Raw genomic sequence first — 19,504 nt, forward strand, 5'->3', positions numbered from 1 at the left:
ACGTAATAAACCACATTAACAGAAGCAAAGCCAAAAACCACTTGATCATCTCAATAGATGCAGAAAAAGCCTTTGATAAGATCCAACATCATTTCATGATAAAAGCTCTAAGAAAACTAGGAATAGACGGAAAGTACCACAACATTATAAAAGCTATATATGACAAACCTACAGCCAGCATTATACTTAACGGAGAAAAACTGAAACCATTCCCTCTAAAATCAGGAACCAGACAAGGATGCCCACTATCTCCACTCCTATTCAACATAGTACTGTAATTCCTAGCCAGAGCAATTAGGCAAGAAGAAGGAATAAAAGGAATACAAATAGGTAAAGAAACTGTCAAAATATCCCTATTTGCAGATGACATGATCCTATACCTTACAGACCCAAAAAACTCTACTCAGAAGCTTCTAGACATCATCAATAGCTATAGCAAGGTAGCAGGATATAAAATCAACATAGAAAAATCATTATCATTTCTATACACTAATAATGAGCAAACTGAAAAAGAATACATGAGAATAATTCCATTTACAACAGCCTCAAAAAAAAAATCAAATACCTAGGTGTAAACCTAACAAAAGATGTGAAAGACCTCTACAAGGAAAACTATACACTTCTGAAGAAAGAGATTGAGGAAGACTATAGAAAGTGGAGAGATCTCCCATGCTCATGGATTGGTAGAATCAACATAGTAAAAATGTCGATACTCCCAAAAGTAATCTACATGTTTAATGCAATTCCCATCAAAATTCCAATGACATTCATTAAAGAGATCGCAAAATCTACGGTGAAATTTATATGGAAACACAGGAAGCCACGAATAGCCAAGGCAATACTCAGTCAAAAGAACAATGCACGAGGTATCACAATACCTGACTTCAAACTATATTACAAAGCAGTAGCAATAAAAACAGCATGGTACTGGCACAAAAACAGACATGAAGACCAGTGGAACAGAATAGAGGACTCAGATATGAAGCCACAGAACTATAACCAACTTGTCTTTGACAAAGGAGCTAAAAATATACGATGGAGAAATAGCAGCCTCTTCAACAAAAACTGCTGGGAAAACTGGTTAGCAGTCTGCAAAAAACTGAAACTAGATCCATGTATATCACCCTATACCAAGATTAAATCAAAATGGATCAAGGATCTTAATATCAGACCACAAACTCTAAAGTTGATACAGGAAAGAGTAGGAAATACTCTGGAGTTAGTAGGTATAGGTAAGAACTTTTTCAACGAAACCCCAGCAGCACAGCAACTAAGAGATAGCATAGACAAATGGGACCTCATAAAACTAAAAAGCTTCTGTTCATCAAAAGAAATGGTCTCTAAACTGAAGAGAACACCCACAGAGTGGGAGAAAATATTTGCCAACTATACATCAGACAAAGGACTGATAACCAGAATATATAGGGAACTTAAAAAACTAAATTCTCCCAAAACTAATGAACCAATAAAGAAACGGAACTTTCTCAAAAGAAGAAATTCAAATGGCTAAAGAACACATGAAAAAATGCTCACCATCTCTAGCAATAAAGGAAATGCAAATTAAAACCACGCTAAGATTCCACCTCACCCCTGTTAGAATAGCCATCATCAGCAACACCAACAACTGGTGTTGGCGAGGCTGCGGTGAAAAAGGAACCCTCTTACACTGTTGGTGGGAATGTAAACTAGTACAACCACTCTGGGAAAAAAATTTGGAGGCTACTTAAAAAGCTAGACATTGATCTACCATTTGATCCAGCAATACCACTCTTGGGGATATACCCAAAAGACTGTGACACAGGTTACTCCAGAGGCACCTGCACACCCATGTTTATTGCGGCACTATTCACAATAGCCAAGTTATGGAAACAGCCAAGATGCCCCACCACTGACGAATGGATTAAGAAAATGTGGTATCTATACACAATGGAATTTTATGCAGCCATGAAGAAGAACGAAATGTTATCATTCGCTGGTAAATGGATGGAATTGGAGAACATCATTCTGAGTGAGGTTAGCCTGGCCCAAAAGACCAAAAATCGTATGTTCTCCCTCATATGTGGACATTAGATCAAGGACAAACACAACAATGGGATTGGACTTTGAGCACATGATAAAAGCGAGAGCACACAAGGGAGGGGTGAGGATAGGTAAGACACCTAAAAAACTAGCTAGCATTTGTTGCCCTTAACGCAGAGAAACTAAAGCAGATACCTTAAAAGCAACTGAGGCCAACAGGAAAAGGGGACTAGGAACTAGAGAAAAGGTTAGATCAAAAAGAATTAACCTAGAAGGTAACACCCACGCACAGGAAATCAATGTGAGTCAATGCCCTGTACAGCTATCCTTATCTCAACCAGCAAAAACCCTTGTTCCTTCCTATTATGGCTTATACTCTCTCTACAACAAAATTAGAAATAAGGGCAAAATAGTTTCTGCTGGGTACTGAGGGGGTTGGGGGGAGAGGGAGGGGGCGGAGTGGGTGGTAAGGGAGGGGGTGGAGGCAGGGGGGAGAAATGACCCAAGCCTTGTATGCACATATGAACAATAAAATTTAAAAAAAAAAGAATGTTAAAAAAAAAAACTATACAGAAAGGAAAACTTTGCTTTCTTCTCTCATACTTTTCAAGGAGTATCCTGAACAGCTGAGGGGATTCCCAGTCTAGGGAAATCACTGGCATCCTCCTGTTCACTTTTTAGGACGTTTCAGCTAAGCACAATAATTTCTCGGAAAGCATTTTTTTTCAGGGTCTGTATTTACAAGCCTTTCAGGACAGGCTGTGTTTTATTTTGTTTTGTTTTTTGGCCTGATGCCATGATCAAAGGCTTTAAAAACAAATCAAAGGCAGTTGAAACTGAAACGAAACTGGGTTAGTTCCGTAACTCTCATTTTCTTTCAAAACTAGACTGATATTAATGAATAGAAGGAAAGTGAATATATGAAAAGTCTTGCAGAAATTGAGAGAAATATAAAGAGTTACCATTTCATTTTTTCATTCAAATGATCCATGCAATGTTGACTGTGGATGAAACAAATAATATACTACTACTGTCTATATAAATTTGATTTTTCCTGAATGATTTTCCATGTTAATCAGATTTGTAAGGTTCTCCCCTTAGCAGACCTTCCTCCCATTCTCAACAAGATAAGGATCCTTTGTTTTGGTTCTATTCTTACCAGGCAATGTATTGATTACTAATTCAACTTCCCAGGTACTTTCACCCTAGAAAAGGAATGACTTTGATACCAGAACCAATCATCTCCGTCACTGCTAAGGTCCTCATTATAAATGAATATACTGTCTTTTTAACTTGCATCTTAGTCTTTCAAAGATTTAATTAACATAATTAACTCTCTGAGAACTCTGAATGATTGGGGAAAATGGGAGTTTCTGAACCTGTAAAACTGAAGTCCAGATCTTATAGGATCCTAACAAGACATTAGTATACCACCACTATGAGACTCTACAAACCTTCCTTACTGGTTGATTGGCTTCCCTCTATACTATTTTTTATGGCATTTCTGTACTGGCATATGCTTCCCCCTCCTGTCTAACACTACAATTCACACTTAAGACTCATCTGAAGCCTAACTATTTTTTTTCCTGAAGATTCTTCTAAGTGCTCTGGCTTCAATGACTATGCTCTCCTATGAACCTCCATATTATTTATTATCCATATCACTCATTTGGCACTAATGTGACAGTTTCTTTTACTGTTATTTATTTTTTCATGGTTTTTGGTCTTTCACATTAGAATGCAAGTCCATCAAGGAAAGACAATGGAAAGATAATTCTCATTATTCTAACACCATCCGTGGCCATATATGTAGAGGCACTGAGGAGAATTGCATTCTCTCTCATTCATTTAACACGTAATTATAGTTACTAACAATAAGTAATTAGGTAACCTTTAATGACATAACACTTTGTATATTTACACCAGAGTCCCTGAAATGAAGATTCTGGCCTATAACTAGCTGAGAATATCTGTGTTGAAGAATACTGATAATGACTGCAACTACATAAATCTATGTTAACATCTGGGGACATCACAGTCTTCTTACGTTAAATTTAGTTCCTAAGTGTAAAGAAAATACTAATACCTATGTTGAAGTATGGAACTCTGATTTTCTTGAAGAAATTCAATTCTTATTTATGCTGTTATTTAAAATCTATAAACATTCATCCATCCATCCATCCATCCATCCAATATTTACTGAATGCCTCCCATACACCAAGTGATGTTCTAGTTGCTAGGGATACAACTATAAATAAGACTTAAAAGATCCCTGTCCTCTTGGGATTTACAATAGAATTACTGTGAAGAAAGAGCCATTAAACAAGTAAATAAGCTAACCAAATATCAGATGGTTAAGAGATGCCATGCAAGGAATTAAAATAAGTCATGTGTGCTTCAGACTGTGTGGGAAGAGAACATATAATCTAGCCAACATCTAAATGTCCAGAAGGAACAAGCTATGCAAACAATGTGGGCAAAGAATTCCAAATAGAGAAAACTGCTGCTGTAAAGGCCACTGTGACTGGAATGCAAGGGTTAAGAGGGAATGATGTGAGATGAAGTTGGAGCTATACATACCAGCCAAAGTTAAAATTTTGGATTTTATTCTAAGAAGTAGAAGTTGTTGGAAAATCTTAAGCAGAGGAATGAAAGGTTCATTTATGTTTTTGAAATATCACTGTTCCACTGCTACATATATAACCAAGAAAAATAAAAGCATATACCCCCAAAAAGATTTATACAAAATTCTTCATAGCAGCTTTATACATAACTAAAATATGTGAATAGTCCAGGTGTCCATCAACAAGAAACAAACTGGTATTGTTTGCAAAATGGAATACAATTCAATAACGAGAAACAAATTACTGATTCATGCAACTACACAGATGAATCTTTAAAACACAGAAAGATGTCTTGCACAAAAGCATACATACCAAAATGATTGCATTTAGATGAAGTTCTAGAATAGGCAAAATCATTCTAAAGGTGAAAATAACTGGAAGAATGACTGGGTTGGTGTAGAGGAAGAAGAGTGACAAGGATACAGGTTATATGAAATGTCTATAAAGAGAGACAGTAAATTAATAGTTACCTAGAGCTAAGAAGGGTAGGAGATTGGCTAAGAGATGTGTAGTTCCCACAAGTCTTTGAGAATATTCAAACATGGAATTTTATATTTTAAATGGGTTAACTGTGTAGTATATAAATTATATCTTGATAAAGCCATTTAAAAAAGAAAAGACAAGGCAATTTAAATGGAATACTAGAAAATAATACATTTATCTGGTGTTGTGGCACATACTTATAATCTCAGCACTTAGGAGGGTGAGGCAGGAGAATTGTGAGTTCAAGGGCAGCCTTGGTTATACACAATGAGACCCTATCTCAAAAAAAAAAGTCAATTTGATACAAAAAAGGCAGTAATGGAAAAACAGAAAAGAAAGACAAGATATATTAAGAACAAACAGCAAAATAGCAGACGTTAAAACCTACACTAACTACAGTAAATGTAAATGGATTAAATACTATAATTGAGAACTAGAGATTGTCAGAATGGATTTAAAATACATAATCTAAGTATGTATGATCTATAAGAGATACACTTTAGAGTCAAAGACACAAATGTTTGAAAATAAAAGGATGAGAGAAAAATATATTGTGCTAACAATAACTAAAAGCCAGAGTAGCTACAAAATAGACTTTAAGACAGAAATTGTTAGAGACAAAGGAAGACATTTCATAATGATTCAACACATCATAACAGTTAAAAATATCAAAGATTTTTGAAGGCATCTATATTTCTATTAAAAGAACAGTTTAGCAAACTGGTAAGACCCAGGAATTATTTAGCTGCAGAAATAACAAGATGCTGCATAATACCTAAGATAATTGAAATTTTTCAATAAAACCTCTTAAACACAAATTTATGTATTTTAACAAAACTGAAATACAAGTTTCAGAATGTAGGAAGAAATGGATGTATTTTTCTCCCAGTCACAAAAATTCCAGGATATGTATGCAACACCTGAAGACAGAAACCAACTCAATATGGTGTGTTTTAGGCAAGAAAACGATTTTTAAAACACTACAAGTGAATAAATGCCTATCTAATTGTTTACTGGATAACACATATGTATGTATTCATACACATATGTGTAAGACATGTGTATCACACAGTATTTTTCATTTTAGCAAGAAATTCAGTGTAAGACAGGTCAGCCTTAAACCTTTTCTAGGTGTTTTAGTTCCTAAAACACCAAAATAACATTAAAAATGACTTCAGTCAATTGAACAAAAAAGTGGAAATCATATACACAAATAAAGGGGATATGAATATCTCTCTGGAGAAGCTGCATAACAAAGTGTATGAGAACACTGACTAAAAATCAAGAGTTCCTGGGTTGTTAAGGATTAAATAAATCAACTAATACTTGACACACAGCTAATTCTGTACAATGTTTAACAAAAATCAACTCAATGAATATGAAATGTTTTTTCCTCAATAAAGATTTTTAGACCACTTAACAAGTACCTGCCTTAATCTCCCTTTTACTTTGCCATACAGATAACATCTTGGCTGAGAACTTAGATACTAACAAAAATAAGACTATCATCATACATCTTTTTTAGTTTTTTAATGCTGAACTTTTCAGAATTTCTTTTATTCATGATGTCAGAGATATCTCTGAAATATTCTGGCATCCTATTTGTAGTTCAGTTTTTATTCTGCACAAACAGGTATAGGAAGACCCACCCCTGCCCCATTTCACCATCTTCTCTTAAGCCTCATCAGAAGCAAAGCATTTTTGCTAAATAAAAATCTTGTTGGTTTCGTCAGCCCCTGCCTCGTTTCTCTTCCTTTTGTTTTTCTACCTAAATCCACTGACTTCCCACTTGAAATCTTAGCTCTGTTCCAATCCCTGGAATATATAATAACCTATAGTTTTGAACTCATGCAACTTTCATTGTCCTCAAACAGCAACTTACTCCCTGTTTTAATGACAAAGAGTTCCTGGATTTGAGGCTCCAAGTGTGTGCCTAGTTTTCAGATGGGCTTCATTTTTGGTCTTATGCCAAGTTTTGGCCTAAGTACATTTCAGGTTCACTAGCCTGATCCTCAAATGGAATCACTGCCATCCCTTGGCTTACCCTATATTGTTGCAGCCACCTGACCATGAAAGACCTCCCATGTATTTTTCTAGGTTCCAAATATCAACTGTCTTGGCTATTGCATTGCAGGGTCAGGCTTGCATTTGGAGCACCTTAGATTCCCTATTGCCACACACTTGCAAAGAACACAAGTGATGACTACTATATCCTTTGGATACTATTAAATTTCAACTGTCAAGTCTAACTACCACTATATGGTTATCACTTGGTTTTTACTAATGCCATCTACCATAATAACCAGCCTGTAGAATGAATGCCAAGAAACCAAATTTTGTCCCTATTTATCATCCAATTATTACTGTGCTAATTTCAATTAGTCTTCTTACCAGTTCAAAAACTGATAGACTTTCTTCCATTTGCTTTGTATTTGAAGTCTCCTAAAGATGAGCCCTATATTAAATTAACTCATTTCTTTTCTGTCTCAAGGTGCTCTCCCAAGTCTGTATCTACTCATACCCCCTTCAAAATTTATTTCCTCAAAAATTATTTTTGTTTTTGCAATAACCCTATTATAACAATGAATCCTTTTCTCACACTATTCTACCTTTTTTGGTGATACTTGGATTTGAACTCAGGGCCTTGCCCTTACTGTACAAGCACTTTACCACTTGAGCCACATTCCCAGCCCTCACACCATTATAAGATGTCATTTTACAATGTTTTCATTCAGAGGCTGACTCTAAGACATAAAACTTATTTTAACACACCAGAAATTAATGTTTAAATGATTAGTGTTTTCTCTCAAAATAGTTATGTTGGAGGCTAGTCACTTATTCTAATGATGGCCGAAGCATTTATGGAATTCTCATTATTTTTTACCTCTATTGCTTTATAGTACTTAACAGCACTACCCACTAAACCACCTGTCCTTAATCATCAGCTACAACTTGCTGCTACCAAAAATATTTACCTACAAAAGATGAAAAATTCCTATTCCTGAGGATATTTTTTTAATGGACTCTGAAAATAATCACAAAAGTTTAAAATAAATGTTGGAAAATGCATCATAAAATAAATGAATGGCAACCTTTATGTGACCCAATACAATTCTTCTATCAATAAAATGAAAATAACTACTACCTTCATTATAGGGTTATTGTGGGGGGGGGGGAACAGCAAACTATAATATCTCTGAAACCCACAGAGTAAATAATGCAGTATATTCCTACTTATGCTTTATGCTGCATTGATGCAAAACATAATTAAGGCATACTCAAAATTTAAAACTGTATTTAGGATTTTGGCTTAAAAATTAAGTTGATATTTTACAGGAGGTGAAGGATTAAGATTAACTTTCTATTAAAAACATGATTTCTATGTACAGTAAAGTTCTCTTTTTCAAGAAACAGTTCATGGTTTGGAAAGTGAAACCTAACTCACTCATTGAAAAAAAGGAGACAGAGGGAAATTCCATAACTCAGAGCCCACAATAAATAAAAATAATACCTTCGATTTTGCAACATGGGACTTCCCCAAAGAACAGCCAACAGATTTTGCTGATTCAACTATAATGTTATCCAATCAGAGTTAGGGAGGGAAAATGCCTTTATTGATAAATACTGCATAGTAGCCCGATGTTTTGTGAGACACTCATCAACTGGTTAGACAAGCTCTGAGCCTACCACAGAGGAACCTCCAGTCTCAACACCATGAACCGAAGTGCCATTCTTATTTGCTGCCTCATCTTTCTGACACTGAGTGTAACTGAAGGTAAGGAACATCAAGGTATATTTAATTTACAAAATCAGATGTAGGACTGAGAATAAATTCTAAAAATGCAGAAGCAGTATATTTGAAAGTTTCACTGTGTTTCAATGAATGAGATAAGAATGTGCAGAAATTTTCTCTGGTTACAACCATTTTATATATGAATGGTTGAAATCAGGGAAACAAGCAGAATAAAATAAAGAAAGGGGAAGGGAAGAAGGCAACAGAATAAAAGGAGGACCGAGGGAAAAAAAACTGAGGGAAGGAAAAGAGGATTAGATAGATTCTTCCTGAGCTAACTAAGCTTAATTAACAGATCTTATAGTCAACAAGTTGCAATTCCCTTCTTCCAGATAATCAACTATTTAATTACTCAGACATGTGTTACAATGGGTTCCATCCCTCCTCAGATAAGTGACCATGTGACAATATGGAATATGGGCTCTGCTAAAACTACTCAATACACATTAAATGCCTAAAATGAAACCCTGTGCTAACCTCCCCTGCTCTATCCATCTTTTTTTTTCTTAAAGGAATGCCTCTCTCTAGAACTATACGTTGCACCTGCATTGAGATCAGTAATCAACCTGTTAACCCAAGGTCCATTGAAAAACTTGAAATTATTCCTGCAAGTCAATCTTGTACACGTGTTGAGATCATGTGAGTAAAAATCCCATCTGATAATCACTTCCTGGGCTGTAATCATATGTTAAGTATGTGATAATAATTACAAAAGATCAGTTAAGGGTTTGTGTTGACTCTAAAACTAATGAATAGCAAAGAAAAATATCTAGAGTGAAACTTAAATGTCTGACTTTGGAACTGTGTGTTCCATCTCTTTTGTTAGCCCAACATTATTTTAAATATTTTCACTATTTACTTCTACAGTGCCATAATGAAAAAGAATGGGAAAAAGAGATGTCTCAATCCAGAATCCAAGGCCATCAAGAATGTATTGAAAGCCATTAGCAAAGAAAGGTATGTTTGCTATTGCTTTCAGAAAACTGCTGTTTAGGAAATGAAGACCTTGGGAAGTTAGAAACATTTACTACTGGGCTTTGCTATGGAACTCTTGGCTTAAAAGTAGACACCACCATGCCCTTTTCAACCTCCATTTATATATACACTGAAGTGCCATCTTATGTGGTAAACACCTGAAGTTATCCTGACATTATCTGGAAGTTGACAGGTAATAACTTCAACCTTGAAGCAGAGCTGTAACTAAGCAAAACTGCCAAATTTCCCCAAACTTTTTCCTTGCCTAAAAAAAAAAAGCAGCCCTTATAATCCACAATGACTGAGTAGTAGCAGAAAAGCTCACCAAATCTTTTACCTGAAGATCTTTGGGTTATCTATGAACTCAGTATGTTTTAAGCAGAACCTGGACTGAAATGAGACTCTATCACTCAATATACCCCCTTTTCTCTTCCTATAGGTCTAAAAGATCTCCTTAAAACCAGAGAAGCAAATCACTCTACTGCTTATAAGGATGGACCACAAAGAAGCTGCCTCTCCCATTACTTTCCTACACAGAGTATATGTCAAGCCCTAACTGTCCCTGGTTTGCAATTCTCCTAAAAGGTGACCAACAACAGCCACCAAATTAGTTGCTGCTACTCCTGTGAGAAGGTGGATGGTTTATCAAACCTGAACTATTAATAACGCCAGTAATAGAGTTCCAAATTTTATTACTAATAGCTAGTGATAACTCCTCACTGGTACTGTACTACCAAGCTATGCTGAGGTGCATCTTAGAGAATGTGCCAAACCTCGACACTCTCTCACCTCTATGTTCTAAGGGTTACTAAGAGATCTTTTCACTTCTAGATTTATCAGAGTTGTGTGAATCTCAAATAACTAAAATGTATGCAACCAAAGCAATAATACAATTTGCTTTTTTAAGAACAATCTTTCCTCTATAGACTTCTACTGCTATCCTCCCAAGAGACCCATATTCTTTTGGTGGTTATATGCATATAAGTCCAAATACCAACAGGAAGACAGAAATGTCTGGAAATGTATATGTATATATTATTTAATGAAAGATTGTACAAAGTAGAATTCTTAGCTGTATATGGAGCAACTTGTGTAAATAGGTACTACATATTAGTGAGTAATTGGAGTAGTTTTAAAATCTAGACAACAGTTTTTAATGTTATTAAGAAAAAGGTGCTGGATGGTTTTCAAAATAAAAATTATGCACTCTGTTGGAAATATTAAAAAGGAATATCTAAATATTGAGAGACCAGAAAAGATAATAAAGTAATTATAACTAAGAAGAAGTGTGTGTGGGTCATTTGGGGCATTTATTTCATAAGAAGCTTGGATTGGAGAATCAATAGCTTGGATGGACAAATGAGTTGGAGAATTATCATATTCCTTCTAACTCCAGCCTTGTGAAAGGCCTGTAAGATTCCTACATGACTGATGTGTCATAAGAGAACTTGGCCTGAGCCAGAGACACCATACCCTAAGTTTCTATGAGACATTGCTACCTGAATACGCCACAGGAACTTCAAATTCCAAAATCTCTTTTTTTTTTCTTTTTTTGTTGGTACTGGGGTTTGAACTCAGGGCCTTACACTTGCTAGGCGGATGCTCTACCACTTGAGCCACTTCTCCGGTCCATCAAAATATCTTAAATTAATTCCCTTCTCTCCTAGATCTGTTTTTTCTTCTCCATTTTATGTCCTAGTTTAATTATACCATCATTCACTCAGTTCCCCAAATCACAAACCAGGAGTGATTCCATACTGCAAGTCCCTCACCAACACATCCAATTAGTTACTAAGAAGATACTGCAGGACAATCGGTTGGCAAAGTTTTAGTGCCTAAAATATATAAAGAATTCTCATGGATAAAAAAGGAAAAGAGACAACCAGCTGAAAAGTGGGAGTAAGAAGTTCACAGAAGAAAAGGGCACAAACCCTTAATGTGAAAAAATGCTCAGCCTTATTTGAAATCAAGGAAATGTACATTAAAATCATTACAGAATACCACTTCACACCATCAGACTGGCAAAAACTTTTAAGTGAGGTAACACCAATGGTTAGCAAAGATGCAGAGCAATGAGGAATGCTCCTCCACAGTTGGTGAAAGAAAAAATAGTTATGACTACTTTGACAAACAGTTTGACATTAAAATTGAACATGAACATACTTTATGTCCCAGCAATTCTACTGCTGTGTCTATACCACAGATAAATTCTTTTGTCTATGGTATAAGACAAGTATAAGAATACTATATAGCAGCATGCAGCGCTGGACATGGTGACTGATGCATATGCTATTTGAACTTCAAAGCCATTAAGTTAGAGAGACCCCCATCTCAACCAATAGCTGGTATAGTGGTACACACTTGTCATCCCAGCTATATGGGAAGCATAATTAGGAGAATCATGGTCCAGGCCAGCCCAGGCTAAATTTCAGACCCTATTTTAAAAATAATGAAAGCAAAAACGGTTGGGGGCATGGATCAAGAGACAGAGTACCTGCCAAGGCAGCATGAGGCCCTGAGTTCAAATCCTAACTGTCCCCTCAAAAAAGAATGCTATATAGCAGCACTGTTAAAAAAAAAAAAAAGTAAAAATCTGAAAAGATTCCCATAAGGGGATAGTTGAGGTATGTTTATTTAATGAAATATATATGAGTGAAAATAAAGTACAACTATACACATCAGTATGAATGAATCTCAAAAACAATCTTGTGCAAAAGAAGTATGTCACTCACCTGGTGTGGTGGCATAAGCCTGTGATCCCAGGCTTATTTGGAAGGGTGGGCAGGAGGTTCAGAAATTCAAGGCCAGCTTGGGTAACTTAGTGAGACTGTCTCAAAAAAAAAAAAAAAAACAAAGGGAGGAGGTGTAGGTCAGTGCTACAACACTGGATTCAATCCTCAGGTTCAAAAAAGAGGAAGCAGCAACAGCCGGATGTCACAGTAGAGTACATGCAATGTGCTTTATAAGCACTTACAAGCTTTATAAGTTTTTTGGGTTTTCTTTTCTTTTTTTTTTTTGGTGGTACTGGGGTTTGAACTCAGGGCCTCATGCTTGCTAACCAGGATCTCTACCACTTGAGTCACACCCCCATCCTCCTATAAGTTTTCAACCAGGCAAATGTAACATTTCATTAAGGAGTAAAGACAGATATAGTGGAAAAAAAAAAAAAAACAAAGGTAGGGTTCAAGATGGCATGTACTTCTAAGGAGTGAAGAAAATGGAATCAAGAAGAAGCAAAGAGGCTTCTGGCCTGGTAAAGTTCTATTTTTAACCCAGACAGTGGGCAGATGACAGTTTGTGCTTTCATCTGTATCTCCATATTCTTTTTCTTTTCCTTTCCTTACATTTCTTCCTCTTTCTTCCTTTCTTTTTTCTTTCTTTCTTATTTTCTCCCTTTCTTTCTAACATATGCTCTACTTTATACTAAAAAGGCAAAACAAATTAGCAAAGAAATGAAAGAACTGGGCTGGTGAAGTAGTTCAAACAGTAAGAGCATCTGTCTAGCAAGAATAATGCCTTAAGTTCAAACCCCAGTGCCAAAAAAAGAAAGAATGAATCCCCCAAAAAATGACCAGTTGTGAGATGTCTTTGTGAAATAAATAACTTCAATAGCTAAATGGAAGAATAAGAGAATTACCACATTTTGGTAATTGAGAGATGATTTAAAGTATACAGGAGGATGTATGTATGTTAAATGTACATGCTACATCATTTTATATAAAGGACTTGAGCACTGTAGACTTTTGTATCCATTGGAGTCCTGGAACCAATTCCTTGCACATACCAAGAAATGACTGTGTAAGAATAATAGATTATGTTGTAGTATCTCAAAGTATTAAAGACCTAATGCAATGACAGCTTATTTCCTGCTCATATGAAGTTCCATATACTTTGATGAGGCTTCTCTTCAACTCAGAAATACAGTCTCCCTCTATCTCAACCAAAGGTTGCCATGACAGAGAAAAGATGGAAGTGAAATACCTGGTTCTAAAAGCTGCAGTCCACATTTTACCTGTCCACCATAAATCACACTGCACTATTTAATTGCAATTAGGGGTAGAAACTTTAGAGAAAATGTACTCATTTCTGCCACAAATAGAATGTTTAAATGTGATTTTTAACAATTATAAGCCAGAAAATAGGACTTATGCAGAAACCTAACTTAGAGAAGTCTTGACAGATACGTTAAAAAAAAAAAAAACCCACAAAACTTTACTACCTTAGGGAACTTAGATCAGAAGTAAAAAAGAATCCCTTTCTTGGGTAGAAAATTCCCATGTTTGATGCAAATAAAATGTGATGTACATAATGAACAAATAGCTGCATCTACTATAGTATGGTCACATTAGAACAATTTTTTTCTAGGGAAATATATGGACCATAGTCACCAAAATGTTGCATCTGATCTAAAAAAAATTGCCTCCCATAAAAAGGGAGACCTGGAAAATGAAAAATGATTATAATCTTGTCTCTTTAAGTTCCTTTGTCAGATCATACTTCGTCAATCACTGCTCCATATTTGGAACTTGATAACTAGCTAACACTGTTCTCCCTTCATTAAGGGACTGGCTTACAATGTCAAAAGAGCAGTTAAGTAAATGACAAATGGCTACTCTGTTGATTCTGAACAAATCATTAAGCCTGACTAATCTATAAAAAATAAACAGAGGGGCTGGGCCTGTAGCTCAGTAGTAGAGTGACTGCCTAGCATGTATAAGGTGCTGGATTTGATCCCCAGCAGCACATATGCATGCTGAAAGCAACACATCTACACACACACACACACACGCACACACGCACACACACAAGCAGAAAGAGCAATCATCCAGAAATGTTTCTAAGAGAAACAACTACCAAGAGCTCAATAAGGGCTAGGGGCATAGCTCAAGTGGTAGAGCTTATTGGCTAGTTGCCTAATATACATAGGTCCTGGGTTTAATTCTCAATACTGGAAAGAAAAACTATATTAAAGAAATCTTGACTATATTAGCATTTGGGGACTGATGAAGGCTGTTTGAAGTCAAATGATTTTGAAATCCTTAAGACATTAGTCCTGGGAAATAAGATTATAGAAGATTTATTTCTTTTTGTTTTTATTTTCCAAATCTTCTACAAAGAACTTTGCTGCTTTTAATTGGAAGGAAAAAAGTTCAAGCAAATGAAAATGATTTTTCAAAGACACTAAATTACAAGTTTTAGTCTGAAAGGACTAGGATTTATCTTTTTAGTGACCTCCACAAAATTACTTATCTCTCAGAAAGATATGACCTGAAAAGCAGTCATATACATACTAGAGTTTCTTACTCCATGCTAAGCTAAAACTTAGTGGCTTGTATTAAAATTCAATGAGCTACTAGTACACATACTTCAGGTCACTGGAATAACAGCGTGCTCACTATTACTAGTTTCCTTACTTACCCTCTTGCCTGACACCATTTATTCACCATCTATTCAATAGCCAGGGTGATACTGTTAAAATGCTGTCATCCTTCCAAGAGCATTCGTCACACATAATAAAAACCAAACTCCTTCATCATGGTCTGCAAAGTTCTGCATAACTCTTCCACCTCATGCCTATCATTCTCTTCCTTTACTTTTCTACTCCAACCACACTGGCCTCAAACATATTCTACCATTTCCATAGCTTGCTCTCTCACTTTTATTCAGGTCTCCATTTATGTCACCTTCTCAGAGTGGGTTCTCCTCACCAATCTACTGAAAATTAACACCACTTTCATCATACTTCTATTTACTCTCCTTTAATTTTGCTTATAGCCCTTATCACTGCCTGTAAATATTTGTGTCTCTTCTATACCCACAAAGGTCTACAAGAGCAGGGACTACACCTGTACTATTTACTACTATATCCCTAGCACCTAAAAGAGTACTGGGTGCATAGTAGCGCTCCATAAATACTTGTTGACTTAATGAATGATATTTATTCAATAAATATGGCACACTGACGTGTGCCACAGCTAGAATCCTTTGAAAATCAGTGTTATCTTTAAAGACAAGTCAACTTTCTGAAGACCTTAGAAAGTTCTTGAACCTTAAGAGAAAGTAAACTTGGGAAAAAAAGAGGAGCTTACAAGTTCTGAGTCACCAGATGAGCACAGAAGGAATGATGACATTCTCCCATTATAATATCCAAAGTACCTACTTTCAAACTGTTTACCAGACTATGAGAGAAATAGGACTAATGTAAATAATATTAAAACTAGAATCAGGAAGCCAAGGATAATATGGGTGGAATGGAATTTTGGTCAACTTAGAAATTATTCATGATGGGTTGTTTGATACTGTCTTATGGAGGAGTACAAGATATGCTATTACTATGGCTTTGATGCTAAATGGTAGGATAAAGCGGAAAGTAAAAAACTGTTAGGATGGCTTTGTCAACTGAAACACTCCCCCTCTCAGATTCATTCTACTATGTTGGTGTCAATATAAGGGAATATCTGAGAGGAGGACGGTAATGATTGCACTTCAGAAGGACATTGATCCTCATGGTAAGATGAACCTATAAATGCTGTAGCTATAACTACAATAAGATAATTCTACTACTTCATGTTTCTAAGAAAATCTGTGAGCCATAGTATAAGCCTCAACCTACATGTAAAAATAAGCACATAAAGAAGATGGAGGCTCTGTTCACATGAAGACAACAAATAATCCAGCCATAATTTACATCTCGGTATATTTAACAGATGAAAATGTAGTTACTGTATCTGATGGATAATGTATGACAAGAACAGTAATAATTAGTAAGATAGACAAATAGCTAGTTTTATTATGCTGAGATAGTTGAAGGGACTGGTAAATCAGTAAGTGGTTGACAATCTTAACTAGGGGCATGGTTTTTCAGATGTTGGTCATTCAAGTTCCTGTACATGAATTACAATGATGATTTTTCATGTAATTAGTCATGGTTTGCTTCCATGTAGAAATCATGATATACATGTAGGGGGCTATGTGAAAATAGAATGAAGGTTTAAGCAGGGTCTGTCTGCCTTTTGAAAATAAAAAATATTTCAAAACTAAGCTTAATATTTTAATAACAACAATAGCTGTTAAGAGGAAGGTAAATCCATGCCCTCTAATGTTTCATTCTCAACTCAATAATTTTGATTGTCCTATCTTCAAATCAGCTGCTGCCTTCTTCTAATTGCTCAAAACTGCTATCAAACCCCTCAGGTGATTTTTTTTTCACTTTAGCTTAGTATTTTTCAGATCCAGAATTTTAATTTAGTTCCCTTTTGTAATTTCTACCTCTTTATTGACATCCTAATTTTGTCTGGTTTCCTTTGTTCTTTGTCTAGTACTCTTTAGCTCTTTAAGCATATTTAAGACAACTGATTTGATATCTTTGTGCAACAGGTCCAATGTTAGGGGTCTTAGGAACCTCATTTTAACCTAATTACCTCTTTAAAGACCCAATCTCTAAATACAGTCACATTCTGACAACACTAGCAGTTATGTCTTCAACACAAGGATTTTGAGGGGACATAATTCAACCCACAACATGGGTTATATTAAATTTTTAAAAATCAAGAAAAGATGGCAACAAAATAAAAGCAGTTGTTTTAACTAAAAGTGTACTAAATTTCTACCCAAAACCCATAAAGAACTGACATAGATTTATAATACCAATATAGTAGCAGCCCCCTTATTCAGTTTCAGTTACCCAGAGTCAACAAGGGTGATTATAGTAAGATATTCTGAAAGAGACAGAGTCACCACATTCACATATATTTTATTATAGTATGTTATAATTGTTTCATTTTATTATTGTTATTAATCTTTTACTGTGGCGAATTTATAAATGAAACTTTATTTATGTACATACAGGGGAGAAGGTACTACCCATAATTTCAGGCTTCTACCAGAGAGCCCAGAATGTCTTCCCCCCAGATAAGGAGAGTCTATTGTACTCTGACTATACTTAACAATTCAGATTCAAAAGGCAGACTAGGCAGGTACTAAGCCAACACAAGCTAAAAGGTCAGTATGTCTAAAAAAAAAAAAAAGACAATCTCAGATACCAATTTTCATACAGTAAATGAACTAAAGTAAACATAAATGGTAAGAGGTTTGAGAAACAGACACATCTACATATTAGTAGTGGTATTACAAAATTTGTCTAATCTTCCTGGCACAGGATCTGTCAAAAGGTTACAGAAAATATAGAAAGGGGGTGGGGAAAAATACATAGAAAAAAAAAATTCTGACTACATCGGTGTAGGGAAAGTGATTATTAAGCTAATCGCCTGTACACAGGTGAACTCTAGATATAAGTACATTGTTATTTGGTAACCACTCAAAGTCAGTTAGTTATGTAATTAGTGTCTGGATTCATGTCCCACTTTTGTCTATATTAGTATAAAATCCACTGCAGAGAGCAGCCGAAACACTTGCTGCTGACCAACTGTTGCTGCTGATGGGGGCTTGCTACTGAGCTACTGCTTCATGATGATGACGGCTGACTGACTGGCTGATGGCTACAATGGCTAACAAAGCACATGAACCCCTTGCTGGCTCCCGTTTGATCCGTGGGTCTGCTCCGGCAAAGGATCTATCTGCTTGAAGCAGGGTATTTGATTCACACTGTAGTTTGAACTAAGGACTTCATAGTTGCTAGGCAGGTGCTCTACCACTTGAGCCACACTGCCAGCCTTTTTTTTGCTTTAGTTATTTTTCAAGTAGGGGCTCATATTTTAGGACCATGCTTCTCCTACCTATGGTCTCTAACACAGCTGGGACCACAGGCATGCCACCACCATGCCCAGCTTGTTGGATGAGGCAGGATCTTGCTATTCTTTTGCCCCGACTGGCCTCTAACCACAATCCTCCTGACTGATCTCCATCTTTTGAGCAGCTGGGATTACAGATGTGAACCACAACTCCCTGCCTAGAAATGTTTTTAAACTTCATCTTTGAAATTCCAACAAGGAGTATCTCAGAAAAAAAACCCATCACAAAAAAGGGCTGGTGGAGTGGTCAAGGTATAGGCCCTGAGTTCAAATCCCAGTACCGCAAAAAAAAGGAGAAATAATGAAGTAATATTGTATTACTGAAATATTTTAAAATTTATTTTTAAAAAAATGTAGATATAAGGAAATGTTTATGTGAAATAAGATTAGCTACTAGGTATCGTTCAATGAGACAGGTTTAAATTTCTTCGTGTCATTCCCTTGGTTAAAAGCCGTCCATGTGTCCTCACCTAGAGATTTACAAGGCCCTTCATCCTCCTGTTGTTGTTGTATCTCTGGCCCCATTCCTCACCATTCCCTCATTCTCATTCTGACCTCCACCTTTTCCAAAGTGCTTGCAGCTCTGAAATCTGGCATACTTTCTTATGCTCCCTGCTCAGAATAGTATCTTTCCTTCACCTTAACTACCTTCACATAACAAACTCCAAGTAATAAATTTAAGTAATAAACTCCAGGTAATTCTCCCTTTCAGACCCAACTCTAACAACTATGTCTGAACTATCTGCCATTGTTGAGGCCTTCTCTGAACCCAATAATTTTATACAATCCTTTGCATTTCACCTATGTAGTTAATCTGCATACTGTTTTCACCCACTAAACTTAAAAGTTCTTTGAGGGAA

The 19,504-nt window shown here is 35.9% G+C and overlaps 2 protein-coding genes across 2 annotated transcripts in view; one reads left to right on the forward strand and one right to left on the reverse strand.

Annotated features, from left to right (window-relative positions):
- The window catches only part of Art3 (ADP-ribosyltransferase 3 (inactive)), a 119,892-nt gene that overhangs the window by 98,560 nt on the left and 1,828 nt on the right, over positions 1-19,504 (reverse strand). The gene's annotated exons all lie outside the window — the stretch shown is intronic.
- Positions 8,757-11,178, forward strand: Cxcl10 (C-X-C motif chemokine ligand 10). Its single transcript, XM_020187738.2, has 4 exons — positions 8,757-8,901; positions 9,432-9,558; positions 9,787-9,876; positions 10,334-11,178. Exons 1-4 carry the CDS (start codon positions 8,841-8,843, stop codon positions 10,350-10,352), a joined length of 297 nt encoding a protein of 98 aa, XP_020043327.1. The 5' UTR covers positions 8,757-8,840; the 3' UTR covers positions 10,353-11,178.

Source organism: Castor canadensis, chromosome 9 (assembly GCF_047511655.1).
Source record: "Castor canadensis chromosome 9, mCasCan1.hap1v2, whole genome shotgun sequence".
In the NCBI taxonomy this organism is placed as follows: domain Eukaryota; kingdom Metazoa; phylum Chordata; class Mammalia; order Rodentia; family Castoridae; genus Castor; species Castor canadensis.